The sequence below is a fragment of the Oncorhynchus gorbuscha genome, linkage group LG04 (genome assembly GCF_021184085.1).
Source record: "Oncorhynchus gorbuscha isolate QuinsamMale2020 ecotype Even-year linkage group LG04, OgorEven_v1.0, whole genome shotgun sequence".
NCBI classification, from domain to species: Eukaryota; Metazoa; Chordata; class Actinopteri; order Salmoniformes; family Salmonidae; genus Oncorhynchus; species Oncorhynchus gorbuscha.
This window is the reverse complement of record NC_060176.1, coordinates 15910597-15923595: the sequence shown is the minus strand read 5'-3', so window position 1 is coordinate 15923595 and position 12999 is coordinate 15910597. Positions and strand designations below refer to the sequence as shown.

General features: G+C 47.5%; 1 protein-coding gene across 1 annotated transcript in view; it reads left to right on the top strand.

Annotated features, from left to right (window-relative positions):
- The window catches only part of LOC124033743 (disintegrin and metalloproteinase domain-containing protein 10-like), a 129385-nt gene extending 117116 nt beyond the window's left edge, over positions 1-12269 (top strand). Inside the window, exons 8-16 of the mRNA XM_046345961.1 lie at positions 57-240; positions 5560-5723; positions 5963-6146; positions 6404-6554; positions 6705-6888; positions 7004-7112; positions 7277-7497; positions 7715-7841; positions 8854-12269. Of these exons, the coding sequence (XP_046201917.1) occupies positions 57-240; positions 5560-5723; positions 5963-6146; positions 6404-6554; positions 6705-6888; positions 7004-7112; positions 7277-7497; positions 7715-7841; positions 8854-8963 (1434 nt within the window). The 3' untranslated portion in view covers positions 8964-12269. The remainder of the gene's footprint in view (positions 1-56; positions 241-5559; positions 5724-5962; positions 6147-6403; positions 6555-6704; positions 6889-7003; positions 7113-7276; positions 7498-7714; positions 7842-8853) is intronic.
- Positions 12270-12999: the final 730 nt, after the last annotated feature.

The window sequence follows — 12999 nt, the reverse complement described above, 5'->3', positions numbered from 1 at the left end:
GTGTGATTACCTACTCATGACCTATTCAATGAGCCCATTCCTCTCCATCTCTTCAGATAAACACGACCAGTGATGAGCGGGACATCACCAATCCGTTCCGCTTCGCTAACATCGGGGTGGAGAAGTTCCTGGAGCTCAACTCAGAGCAGAACCATGATGACTATTGCCTGGCCTACGTCTTCAGTGACAGGGACTTTGACGACGGGGTGCTGGGCCTGGCCTGGGTCGGAGCTCCTGCAGGTGCGTGCGTGCACACACACCAATTGAACTTGTGTACTCCACTCATTTGCATAAAGACTCTCAGGGTAGGAATTCAGTCGAGAATTAAAACAAGAAAACTGAGAATAGTGGACATTTATGCCTACTTAAAGAGTAGGAAGTTATAGCATCCAAGAAGTCACCCAAGTGAACAGTGGTCTGTGAGAGACTCCCTGGCTCCAGTATCTCTAATGGGATCGCTCCATTGTAAAGAGGAGAGGAAGCAAAAGCTGTGCTGGAGGTTCCCTGCTCTGCCCTCTGAGTACCTGCAATCTGCTGATGTTTATCAGAACACTCAATGAACCTCAGTATGTCCATTAACCCCAGCACACGCCCTCTGATAAGCTGCTCCATCTGTCAGTGCAATATACCTACTTTCTCCCCACCACCCACCTCTCTCTCGTTCCACCAGCATGTCTGTAATTTAATTTTCAAGGCCAAGGAGGACTGGATTTGCTAAGGCATCGTCTCCACGCAGTTTCCACTTGAAATGCATTTTTAAGTTGTTGAGGTGTTGCCTACTCAGCATGTTTTGTGATTTCCGCTTTCTCCCTCCCTGGGTGTTTATCAAAACTGCAGCGTTCTCCAAACAAGGTTCACTCAAGGACAAAGGAGCTACATACAGAGTCCTTCTCCTGAACGAAGTTCATAGACGTTTGTAGAATGTGAAACAGTCAATGGAGATGATCACACACCCCTTTCTATAGCCTGCAGTTGGGTCTCCCTCTGGTCTCCACCAACCCCATAGTGTCAGTCAGTCAGTAGTGTGGACTGTGAGAAGGGAGAACTCAATGAGACAGAAACAGCACACAGACAGAAATGGCCCTGTCTCTCTCACACACACACATACACACACAAGTAGGCTAAACAAGTACAGGCTCAACACCTCTGAATGAATGATTCACACTAGAAAAATATGAAGTTGAGTGTGACTGGAGCGGTGCGCTGTCCAGTGACAGGGGTGACCCAGGGCTCTACAGTGACAGGGGTGACCCAGAGCTCTCCAGTGACAGGAGTGACCCAGAGCTCTCCAGTGACAGGGGTGACCCAGAGCTCTCCAGTGACAGGGGTGACCCAGAGCTCTCCAGTGACAGGGGTGACCCAGGGCTCTCCATTGACAGGGGTGACCCAGAGCTCTCCAGTGACAGGGGTGACCCAGAGCTCTCCAGTGACAGGGGTGACCCAGGGCTCTCCAGTGACAGGGGTGACCCAGAGATCTCCAGTGACAGGGGTGACCCAGGGCTCTCCAGTGACAGGGGTGACCCAGAGCTCTCCAGTGACAGGGGTGACCCAGGGCTCTCCAGTGACAGGGGTGACCCAGAGCTCTCCAGTGACAGGGGTGACCCAGAGCTCTCCAGTGACAGGGGTGACCCAGAGCTCTCCAGTGACAGGGGTGACCCAGAGCTCTCCAGTGACAGGAGTGACCCAGAGCTCTCCAGTGACAGGGGTGACCCAGAGCTCTCCAGTGACAGGGGTGACCCAGAGCTCTCCAGTGACAGGGGTGACCCAGGGCTCTCCAGTGACAGGGGTGACCCAGAGCTCTCCAGTGACAGGGGTGACCCAGAGCTCTCCAGTGACAGGGGTGACCCAGAGCTCTCCAGTGACAGGGGTGACCCAGAGCTCTCCAGTGACAGGGGTGACCCAGAGCTCTCCAGTGACAGGGGGACCCAGAGCTCTCCAGTGACAGGGGTGACCCAGGGCTCTCCAGTGACAGGGGTGACCCAGGGCTCTCCAGTGACAGGGGTGACCCAGGGCTCTCCAGTGACAGGGGTGACCCAGGGCTCTCCAGTGACAGGGGTGACCCAGGGCTCTCCAGTGACAGGGGTGACCCAGAGCTCTCCAGTGACAGGGGTGACCCAGCCAGAGCTCTCCAGTGACAGGGGTGACCCAGAGCTCTACAGTGACAAGGGATGACCCAGAGCTCTCCAGTGACAAGGGTGACCCAGAGCTCTCCAATGACAGGGGTGACCCAGAGCTCTCCAGTGACAGGGATGACCCAGAGCTCTACAGTGACAGGGGTGACCCAGAGCTCTCCAGTGACAGGGGTGACCCAGGGCTCTCCAGTGACAGGGGTGACCCAGAGCTCTCCAGTGACAGAGGTGACCCAGAGCTCTCCAGTGACAGGGGTGACCCAGAGCTCTCCAGTGACAGGGGTGACCCAGAGCTCTCCAGTGACAGGGGTGACCCAGAGCTCTCCAGTGACAGGGGTGACCCAGAGCTCTCCAGTGACAGGGGTGACCCAGAGCTCTCCAGTGACAGGGGTGACCCAGAGCTCTCCAGTGACAGGGGTGACCCAGAGCTCTCCAGTGACAGGGGTGACCCAGAGCTCTCCAGTGACAGGGGTGACCCAGAGCTCTCCAGTGACAGGGGTGACCCAGGGCTCTCCAGTGACAGGGTTGACCCAGAGCTCTACAGTGACAGGGGTGACCCAGAGCTCTCCAGTGACAGGGGTGACCCAGCCAGAGCTCTCCAGTGACAGGGGTGACCCAGAGCTCTACAGTGACAAGGGATGACCCAGAGCTCTCCAGTGACAGGGGTGACCCAGAGCTCTCCAATGACAGGGGTGACCCAGAGCTCTCCAGTGACAGGGGTGACCCAGAGCTCTACAGTGACAGGGGTGACCCAGCGCTCTCCAGTGACAGGGGTGACCCAGGGCTCTCCAGTGACAGGGGTGACCCAGAGATCTCCAGTGACAGGGGTGACCCAGGGCTCTCCAGTGACAGGGGTGACCCAGAGCTCTCCAGTGACAGGAGTAACCCAGAGCTCTCCAGTGACAGGGGTGACCCAGAGCTCTCCAGTGACAGGGGTGACCCAGAGCTCTCCAGTGACAGGGGTGACCCAGAGCTCTCCAGTGACAGGGGTGACCCAGAGCTCTCCAGTGACAGGGGTGACCCAGAGCTCTCCAGTGACAGGGGTGTCCCAGAGCTCTCCAGTGACAGGGGTGACCCAGAGCTCTCCAGTGACAGGGGTGACCCAGAGCTCTCCAGTGACAGGGGTGACCCAGAGCTCTCCAGTGACAGGGGTGACCCAGAGCTCTCCAGTGACAGGGGTGTCCCAGAGCTCTCCAGTGACAGGGGTGACCCAGAGCTCTCCAGTGACAGGGGTGACCCAGAGCTCTCCAGTGACAGGGGTGACCCAGAGCTCTCCAGTGACAGGGGTGACCCAGAGCTCTCCAGTGACAGGGGTGACCCAGCCAGAGCTCTCCAGTGACAGGGGTGACCCAGAGCTCTACAGTGACAAGGGGTGACCCAGAGCTCTCCAGTGACAAGGGTGACCCAGAGCTCTCCAATGACAGGGGTGACCCAGAGCTCTCCAGTGACAGGGGTGACCCAGAGCTCTCCAGTGACAGGGGTGACCCAGAGCTCTCCAGTGACAGGGGTGACCCAGGGCTCTCCAGTGACAGGGGTGACCCAGAGCTCTCCAGTGACAGGGGTGACCCAGAGCTCTCCAGTGACAGGGGTGACCCAGGGCTCTCCAGTGACAGGGTTGACCCAGAGCTCTACAGTGACAGGGGTGACCCAGAGCTCTCCAGTGACAGGGGTGACCCAGAGCTCTCCAGTGACAGGGGTGACCCAGGGCTCTCCAGTGACAGGGGTGACCCAGAGCTCTACAGTGACAGGGGTGACCCAGAGCTCTACAGTTCTGGTTGACGGGTCATAATCATTTAGAACAGGAGTCCATACAGATGCAGGCTGTGCCTGGTTCAGGATATCCTCACAGTAATAATCAAGAGGTAGAGAGAGTGGACAGTACTGTAGTTGAATCCCAAGTTCACATGTTACTGCTATAAGTTTCTTTCAATGAGCAGCAGCCCCAGAGGTCAGAGTTCAGGCTGTGCTTTCCTTAGTGAGGTTTAAATGAAGGGTCAGTGTCAGTTGGCCCAGGTATCGTCAACATATCTTAATTAACTTCTAACTCACAGAACCCAAGATGAAAAACAACGACAAACACTAGGAATCAATACAGGCAAATAAGCAATGTTCTAAGCAGGCTGAATCGATCTGGGTCTGTATAATAATAATAATAATAATAACTGTAGAGGGAGGCTGCGGGCTTGTAGAGAAGAGATCTGCCTTGAACGCTCCTGTGGAGTGGACTGACAACAGACTGCTACTAGAGACACCAGTCAGGCCTGGGTAATGGTTTTCTTAATGGATTTGATCCATTACCACACTCATAAGTGGCTTCAATGGAGGTATTCCTCATACACGCAACACACACACACACACACAAATATGTCCCTATACTGTAAAGTGCTTTGGTTTCATGTCTCTGTGTGTCTAAAATCTGTTGTAGTCAAAGGTGTGGCCTCCTTATGACTAAGCACACAGGCTATTCTCAGATAAAGATGTCGCCACTGCCTCATATTCCAGCAGAGCCCCAGTCCTCCTAGCCTGGCTGGTTAGAAAATAGAAATCCTCTAGTCCACAGTTGTAGGAGAGATTGGACCTTACTGCAACTGGGATTTCCACTTCTCTCTCCTACGCTCTCTCTCTCTCTCTCTCTCTCTATTTCTGTACACCCCCCCCCCCCCCCCCACACACACACACACACACGCACACACACATATACACACACTCTGTGATCTCAGACAGGGCAGTGTTGAGTGTATAGTGCAGGGGGGAGCCTAGAGGCAGACCGGCAATGTGCCAGCTGAATCTGATAGTACTGTAGGGTGGGACTTTAAACACTCCCTTTAAACACAATATGAAACTATTCAATCAACTATTCAATCAAAGTTCAATCAGGTTTCCCAAATAGATTGAGAAAAATCTAAGTGTCAGTATGCTCCACACTTGCGCTTTACAGCTAGCTGGCCATGTCTGTCGATGTGTGTGTTCCAGACAGTGCGTTTCTCTCTTTGAGAATGGGTAAGTGAGCAAGTTTAAATTGGCATTCTCAGTGACTGTGGCGCAGCGCCCTTCAGGTCCCCTGCTGTGCCCGAGCTGCCACTCTCCCCCTGCGGGCATATTCAGCACCACCTGGCTGCTTTGCTGTCTGTGTCTCTGTGTCTCACCTACACAGGTGGCAACTGGGCCCAAATGCCCTCTGCTCCCCTACAGTAGCAAAGATCTCTGCTTATTCACTCCAGGCAGTGTATCAGGTTTAATTTACTCCAATAAGAGTGTTACATCATTTCACTGTCACTTGTGTCAGAGTTGGAAATAGTACATCCTCAATGCCATGTAAATCCTCACTATGGTCCTGTTAGTTTGTTGGGTGGGATGCAGTGTGAAAGACAGAATCCTCCATGGTGTGTACTGTATGTGATCTTGATGAGTGGTTTTACTGTGTTCTTAGGGAGCTCCGGAGGTATCTGTGAGAAGAGTAAGTTGTACTCTGATGGGAAGAAGAAGTCTCTGAACACCGGCATCATCACGGTGCAGAACTACGCCTCCCATGTCCCCCCCAAGGTCTCCCACATCACCTTCGCACATGAGGTTGGACACAACTTTGGCTCTCCAGTGAGTATTCTGTCCTGGGCCTTGTCTGGTTCTAGTCTGGTATTTTATCTCAGTGCACAGCACAAACCAGATCATACTGCACATGCTAATCAGTTGTATATCACTTTGTTGAGATACTCACCATAGGATCTGTCTTGGTTTAAAGTCCCAGTAGTGGAGGAGTCTATGTTAACGCCCTCCTGAGGGAGGAGAGGGATGCTCATTGGCTCCCTATGAACCTCTTCCCTATGGTTTGACAGCATGACTCTGGGACAGAGTGCACCCCAGGAGAGTCCAAGGCCCAGGAGAAGAAGGAGCAGGGGAACTACATCATGTACGCCCGGGCCACATCAGGGGACAAGCTCAACAACAACAAGTTCTCTATCTGCAGCGTGAGGAACATCAGCCAGGTCCTGGAGAAGAAGAGGGGCAACTGCTTTGTGGGTAAGTGCCGTCTTTCTGAGGTTGTGTGTGTGTGTGTGTGTGTGTGTGTGTGTGTGTGTGTGTGTGTGTGTGTGTGTGTGTGTGTGTGTGTGTGTGTGTGTGTGTGTGTGTGTGTGTGTGCGCGCGCGCATGCACCTGTGGACGTCCATCTTTGCATATGCAAAGGAAGTGTGGGTGCGCTTGTCATTGGAATGGACATCCAATGTTATGTGTCCTCTACTGCATCTCATCACTCCTTCCTGTGTGTGTTTGTGCAGAGTCTGGCCAGCCCATCTGTGGTAATGGTCTGGTGGAGGCAGGGGAGCAGTGTGACTGTGGTTACAGTGACCAGTGTAAAGACGAGTGCTGCTACAACGCCAACGAGGCCGACGGCAACAAGTGCAAACTTAAGCCCGGCAAAATCTGTAGGTAAGTGGCCAATAATGTACGACAAAATGTTGTTGATTTTACGGTTAGTACTGTTGTAGTATTTATTAAATATAGTATTCAACTTGTTTCTGTTTCTGCCTTAGTAAAAAGGAAGTTGAAGCTGACTTGGTGTGTGTTCTGTGTTGTCAGTCCCAGCCAGGGTCCGTGCTGTACACCGACGTGCAACTTCAAGGGCTCCAATGATAAGTGTAGGGAGGAGTCGGAGTGTGCTGAACAGGGCATGTGTAACGGAGGCACTGCCCAGTGCCCCACCTCTGAACCCAAAGCCAACTTCACCGCCTGCCATGGAGAGACACAAGTCTGCCTCAACGGGGTATGGTCTAGCTCTCTGACCAAACGTGTGTTGAAGTGCTTTAAATCATGACAATGGAGCATAGCTGACACTCACCCTGTTTTTCCCTTTCCCTCTCTACGTCTCTGTCGACCAGGGCTGCTCTGGCTCCATCTGTGAGAAGTATGGTCTGGAGGTGTGTACCTGTGCCAGTATTGAGGGAACAGACGAGACTGAGCTGTGCCACGTCTGCTGTCAGGAGAGAAGTAAGTGTCTGTTATTTACCTGTTACCACTATCACTGGCTCATTATTGGCCATCCGTCCCAATATGACATGCATCTTAAACCACCAAGACCCTACAAAGACTGGGACTGTCCTGTTAGCAGTGACCTCACAGTGGTGTTCCCCGTCTCCTCCCCCACCCTGCAGTGAAACCCGACACCTGCAGCAGCACGGGCTCCGAGAAGTGGGCCCGCTTCTTCAGCAAGAAGATCACCACGCTGCAGCCAGGCTCCCCCTGCAACGACTTCAAGGGTTACTGCGACGTGTTCATGAGGTGCCGGCTGGTGGACGCAGACGGCCCCCTGGCCAGGCTAAAGAAAGCCATCTTCAACGCAGAGCTCTACGAGAACATCGCAGAGTGGATAGTGGTTAGTGTCCCAGGCCCAGCCAATGTCCTAGTTCTACTGTAGTTACCTGTGTTGTTCAGAATATTAGTTCACCCTACTGCTGAAACTGTCACTCCCGTTTGCATTAAAACTATTTCAGGAGCTAAATACATCTCAATTTATAAAATGTTCTTACCAGTTTCAATATGAAATTTGTCAGACACGGAATAAATATGACTTGGCATAATCTGTGTTCCAGGCTCACTGGTGGGCAGTGTTGCTGATGGGCATTGCTCTCATCATGCTGATGGCTGGTTTCATCAAGATCTGCAGTGTCCACACACCCAGCAGCAACCCCAAACTGCCCCCACCCAAGCCACTGCCAGGTACGTTACGCCTCAACACTGGGGGGGAAACATATTTCCCCAGCTAGACTGAAGATGTGGGGGAAACAAAATATTCATAGTGTAGTATAGAATAGTGTAGTATACTATAGTGTATCATAGTATAGTGTAGCATAGTATAGTGTAGCATAGTATAGTGTAACATAGCATAGTGTAGCATAGTATACTATAGTGTAGCATAGTATAGTATAGTGTAGCATAGTATAGTGTAGCATAGTATAGTATAGTGAAGCATAGTATAGTGTAGCATAGTATAGTGTAGCATAGTATAGTATAGTGTAGCATAGTATAGTGTAGCATAGTATAGTGTAGCATAGTGTAGTATAGTATAGTGTAGCTTAGTATGGCGTAGCATAGTGTAGTATAGTATAGTGTAGCTTAGTATAGTATAGTGTAGCATAGTATAGTATCGTGTAGCATAGTATAGTGTAGCATAGTATAGTGTAGTATAGTATAGCATAGTATAGTATAGTGTAGCATAGTATAGTATAGTGTAGCATAGTATAGTGTAGCATAGTGTAGCATAGTATAGTATAGCATAGTATAGTATAGTGTAGCATAGTATAGTATAGTGTAGCATAGTGTAGCATAGTATAGTATAGCATAGTATAGTATAGCATAGTATAGTATAGCATAGTATAGTATAGTGTAGCATAGTATAGTATCGTGTAGCATAGTATAGTGTAGCATAGTATAGTGTAGCATAGTATAGCATAGTATAGTATAGTGTAGCATAGTATAGTATAGTATAGTGTAGCATAGTATAGTGTAGCATAGTGTAGCATAGTATAGTATAGCATAGTATAGTATAGTGTAGCATAGTATAGTATAGTGTAGCATAGTGTAGCATAGTATAGTATAGCATAGTATAGTATAGTGTAACTTAGTATAGCGTAGCATATGTGTTTGGAAGAAGTGTAACTCTGGTTCATTTTATGCAAGCAGGTATGTGTGTTATGATGTTGAGAGCAGTGTGTTCGTGTCTCCCATGCAGGCACATTGAAGAGGAGGAGACGGCAGCAATCGAATGGCCAGCAGCCCCAGCAGCAGCGCAACCAACGCCAGCCCAGAGAGAACTATCAGTTGGGTCAGATGAGACGTTGAGACACTGGGCCCCTCTTTGCCTTGGTTCTTCCTAGTGCCTACAGTGGGAACACTTCACTCCAAAGAGTTACCTGTACCATTCATTGCAACCACCCATCTGCAAAACTAACTGTCAACAGAACTGATTTCAATAGACAAGACATACAGTTCCAGGACCTAACGGACTATATCAACACCACTGCTCTGGGGGCCAGCTGAGCTGTCCTTCACACAGCTGTAAGCAGAGAATATTATAGGGAAGCTCTTGGCAATGACGGGAAGAGAAAATGACTGATTTCTGTTGTTCTTTTTTCTTTCTTTTTTCCTGGAGTGCAGAGGAGCAGCAGCATTGTGGTAATGCAGCCTCTCCTCTCCTCCTTTTTAGCGTGTTTCATCTGTTTGTCCTTTCTGAAGTGCTGCCCTCCTGAGCAGGAAAACAGGACTGCAGGTCACATGGGTTTTTGCTGCCATGCAAAGCCAGGATGTGAGACATTGCAGCAGAAGAGACTAATTTGCCAATGTAATTATTATTTTGTAATCAAAACATGATAAGAGAAAATGCACAGGCTTGTATTTCCAAAGCATACATGTGTTCTTTCTGCGTGCAATTGTACAGGTATTGAGATATAGATTATTTTCCCTTTGTATCATATGAAATCGATTGTTTTCCTGCTGTCTGATAAAGATTATTTACTGTTTTAATTCACTCTCTCAGGATTAATAAAACAAAAAACAGCCCTATCTGTCACATTTAGAAGCTGCTGTGGGGTGGATCAGAACAGACCTCAGTTATCAGAACATGGAGGGGGAATGTAAACATAAAGCTGAATGTGATTAAAGCAGGGTATAGAGAGGCGACAGAGATTTAGAGACTGCTGTGATATTCAGATGTGATATCGGAGGATATCATTGGGCTGGTGGAAGGTGTCATTTTCAGACAGGTTTGCTTCTAGAGGTGCAGTTTGGGGATGCAACTGTAGCTTTTACATTTTTTACTTAATTATGACATATTGTTCTCGTCAGCAATTTTTTTCTGACTCAATGCATTGATGTGAATCACTGAACCACTAAATACAGCAGATGTACCTTGTCTATTGATCATTCCATGTGAGGGATGGTTGGAGAAAGGAGAGAATCTTCAATGCATTAGCATACAAGGCTGTCCAAGGGCTGGCTGGTGCTACACCTCATGACTATGCCACTGAATGTGGTTACATCATATTCTTCAAGTCACAGGGCCTTGGCCAGAGCCTGCGAACACAGGCCAGGGTCCATGGGGGGCAATATTACAGAGGGCATCACAGACAGTCACTCGCCTAGCTCGGCTGCCCTCACCAATGTTGTTACCTTAATAAACACACAGTCTTTAAGAGCTGACCAGGGAACAACCGAATGCCCTGTTACATACCAGTTTGAAGGCAGCTTGAGGAATCTTCTACTCTTATGGCATGCATTAGGAATGTGAATGGTTTGCCAGATGAAGATCCTGGATGGCTTTAATGTGATTGTTGTTGTTTTTTCTTTTTTTTCTTATTTGAGCAATTCAGATATTTGTATATGGGGGAATTGTATCGATAAAGTCCTACAATGGCTTAATGTCTGAGTGTCCAGCTATGCCAAGCTGTTACATATGAACTGAGATTGATAAGGCTACCAAATGCCTGTAACTTCTCTCCCTTTGGCTATCATCTCCATGTTGTGTCTCTCTCTCCTATGATGCGTATCTGTGTTGCATGTCCCGTCTCTCTCCCTAACCCCACATCTCTATTGGAAGTACGTAGCTCTGCTCTGGGGATGATCTCCACCAAAAGAGACCTATATGTCATAGTCTGTGGTTTGTGTAAAGACATAAAACAATGTGTCTAAATGGAGTTGAGTCTGATTCTCCTGAGCCCATTGCAACTCCACAGTCTGTCTGGAGGTCAGTGGGGTTTGGTGTCTTCAGGTGTCTTTTAGAAGGACAACTTGACTGACTGTAGGGAGAGGAGAGGATGTGGGATAAACGTACCATCCTGTTTGTTGTCCTGTCTTTGTGTGGCAGGTGTGGAAAGTCTTTCGAAGCCCGTTACCAAGGTCTCTCAAATCAGAATGAGCACATAGACTAGCACTCAAGGTCAGGAGGTAACCCTAAGTCCTTTTATTTTTGATGACTTTGTTTATCCCGTTTAAATGATGTGACTATATTGATATTATATGACTGATTCTGGCCCATTATGCCTTATCAGGTATGTAGACACTAGGCAGTGTGTCCTGGAGCTTAATTAAAGTCAAGCAGGACTCTTCACATATTAATGCCTTCATTGTTTCCTCCCAAACCTGGTCAATATTGAATGAGGAAAAATGACTCTTATCCATGTAGCCACATACAATGTCAACAAGAGAGCCTCTGAAATGGAGAAAAAAAACTGATCCTCCCTTGACTCTAACATGTCTTTCTCTGTTCTTTCTGTTTGGTATTGGTGAGTATGGGTTTGTGCTGGATAATAAAATATTGTTTCTCATTACCTTTTGGCATTTAGTAAGGCTCATCGGAGTGTGGTCGTCTTAAATTCATTCTTCTCATTGTCTTTTCAATCCTGTTGTAAGGTAATAGGTGGGTATATAGGGGGCGGTGCCTGGGATTTACATTTCTGTCTTTAATTTGTCTTGCTACATTTGTTTTGAGAAACGCTTGCTCTGAAATGTAAACCGAGAGAATCTAGAATGGGAAAAGTCTAATACTGCTGTCTGATTTGAATGTCTGCTGTGTTTTAAACAGTATCTTCAATTTTCTTTACGATTTTATTTTCTTGGTTCTGTTTCCCGTTCTACTCAAATTTAAACATTTTACTAAAATTGCAAAAAGTATTGTGCAAATGTTGTTTTGTTTTTTTAACTACTTGAAATGCTTTAATAAAAATAGACTTGATCAAAAAATATTCAGAGAATGGAAAAGAATGGCTGAGAAGTCATTCCATGGTTGGTTTGTTCATTGTCACTTTCAGTGGATAAGCAAAACAGAAGGCCCACTTCAAAGATATCGCACAGCTTGACAGGGCTATCGTCCAAGGAAATCAAGCTCATAAACTCAGAATAAAAGAAAAGTTTTACATCTCGCTAAATCTGAGGGTGGTTTTAACCTCCCAGACTTGGAATTGCATCAACTCCCCACCCAAGGCTTTTACTTGAGACATTGTTAAATGCACTAAAAAGGAACAATGGGTAATTATTGAAGATGTGCATGCTCACCCCCAGAATCTTTTCACATGTCTATTTTTCAAAGGATAAAGCTAAGAACATGAACAACTTCATTGTTAAGAACACTATAACGATATGGAAGACAATGAAACGGATTCTACAAGAACCAATCTCACTCCCTAAAAACAATCCTTGAACAGCTTTTCAGTATGCACCGATAATAACATGTAAAGCTAAAAGGTATAGAAATCATAAATTGTTTGGTAATAGGACAGACATGTATTTCCATGACAGAAATAAAAAAGCAATTTTGCACTGACCGATGTAGAAATGGTCAAATACATGCAATTTCTAAACTAACGTATTAAAAAGAGATCAAATTCTACAGCAGAAGGAGAGTCATATGTCTTAAGTGTAAAACTAACAATGGCTCAATAATCCATACCTTTTGGGAATGCAACAGTCCAAAAGTAATGGGTGGAGTTAGAAAGTTGGCTGTCAGAAGTATTAATGTGAATTTACTTTTTGGTTCATATTTCAAGACCTGTCATATGAGGGTGCAGTGGGATACCCAATGGGTATCTTCTCGTCCATTATCTTGAAATATACCAATCCTCCATCGTTAAGACAATAGAAAAATCATATGGTTCATTATCTAAATATATTAAAGAGCTGGTTCGGGCTTGGCAGGTGTGATGTCATTGATGTTCGTGTGCGTCTAAATGTTGTCTTTTGTATGTTAATGTTTTGTATTGTTAAAAAAAAAGAACCATGCTAATTGTCTTAAATTGGCAGTGATTTCTATGGATTATTTAGTCTCTCTAGTTTGGATTGTTTGAAGTGATGGGGACATTTCTCAGCAGCATACAATATAAGGGAT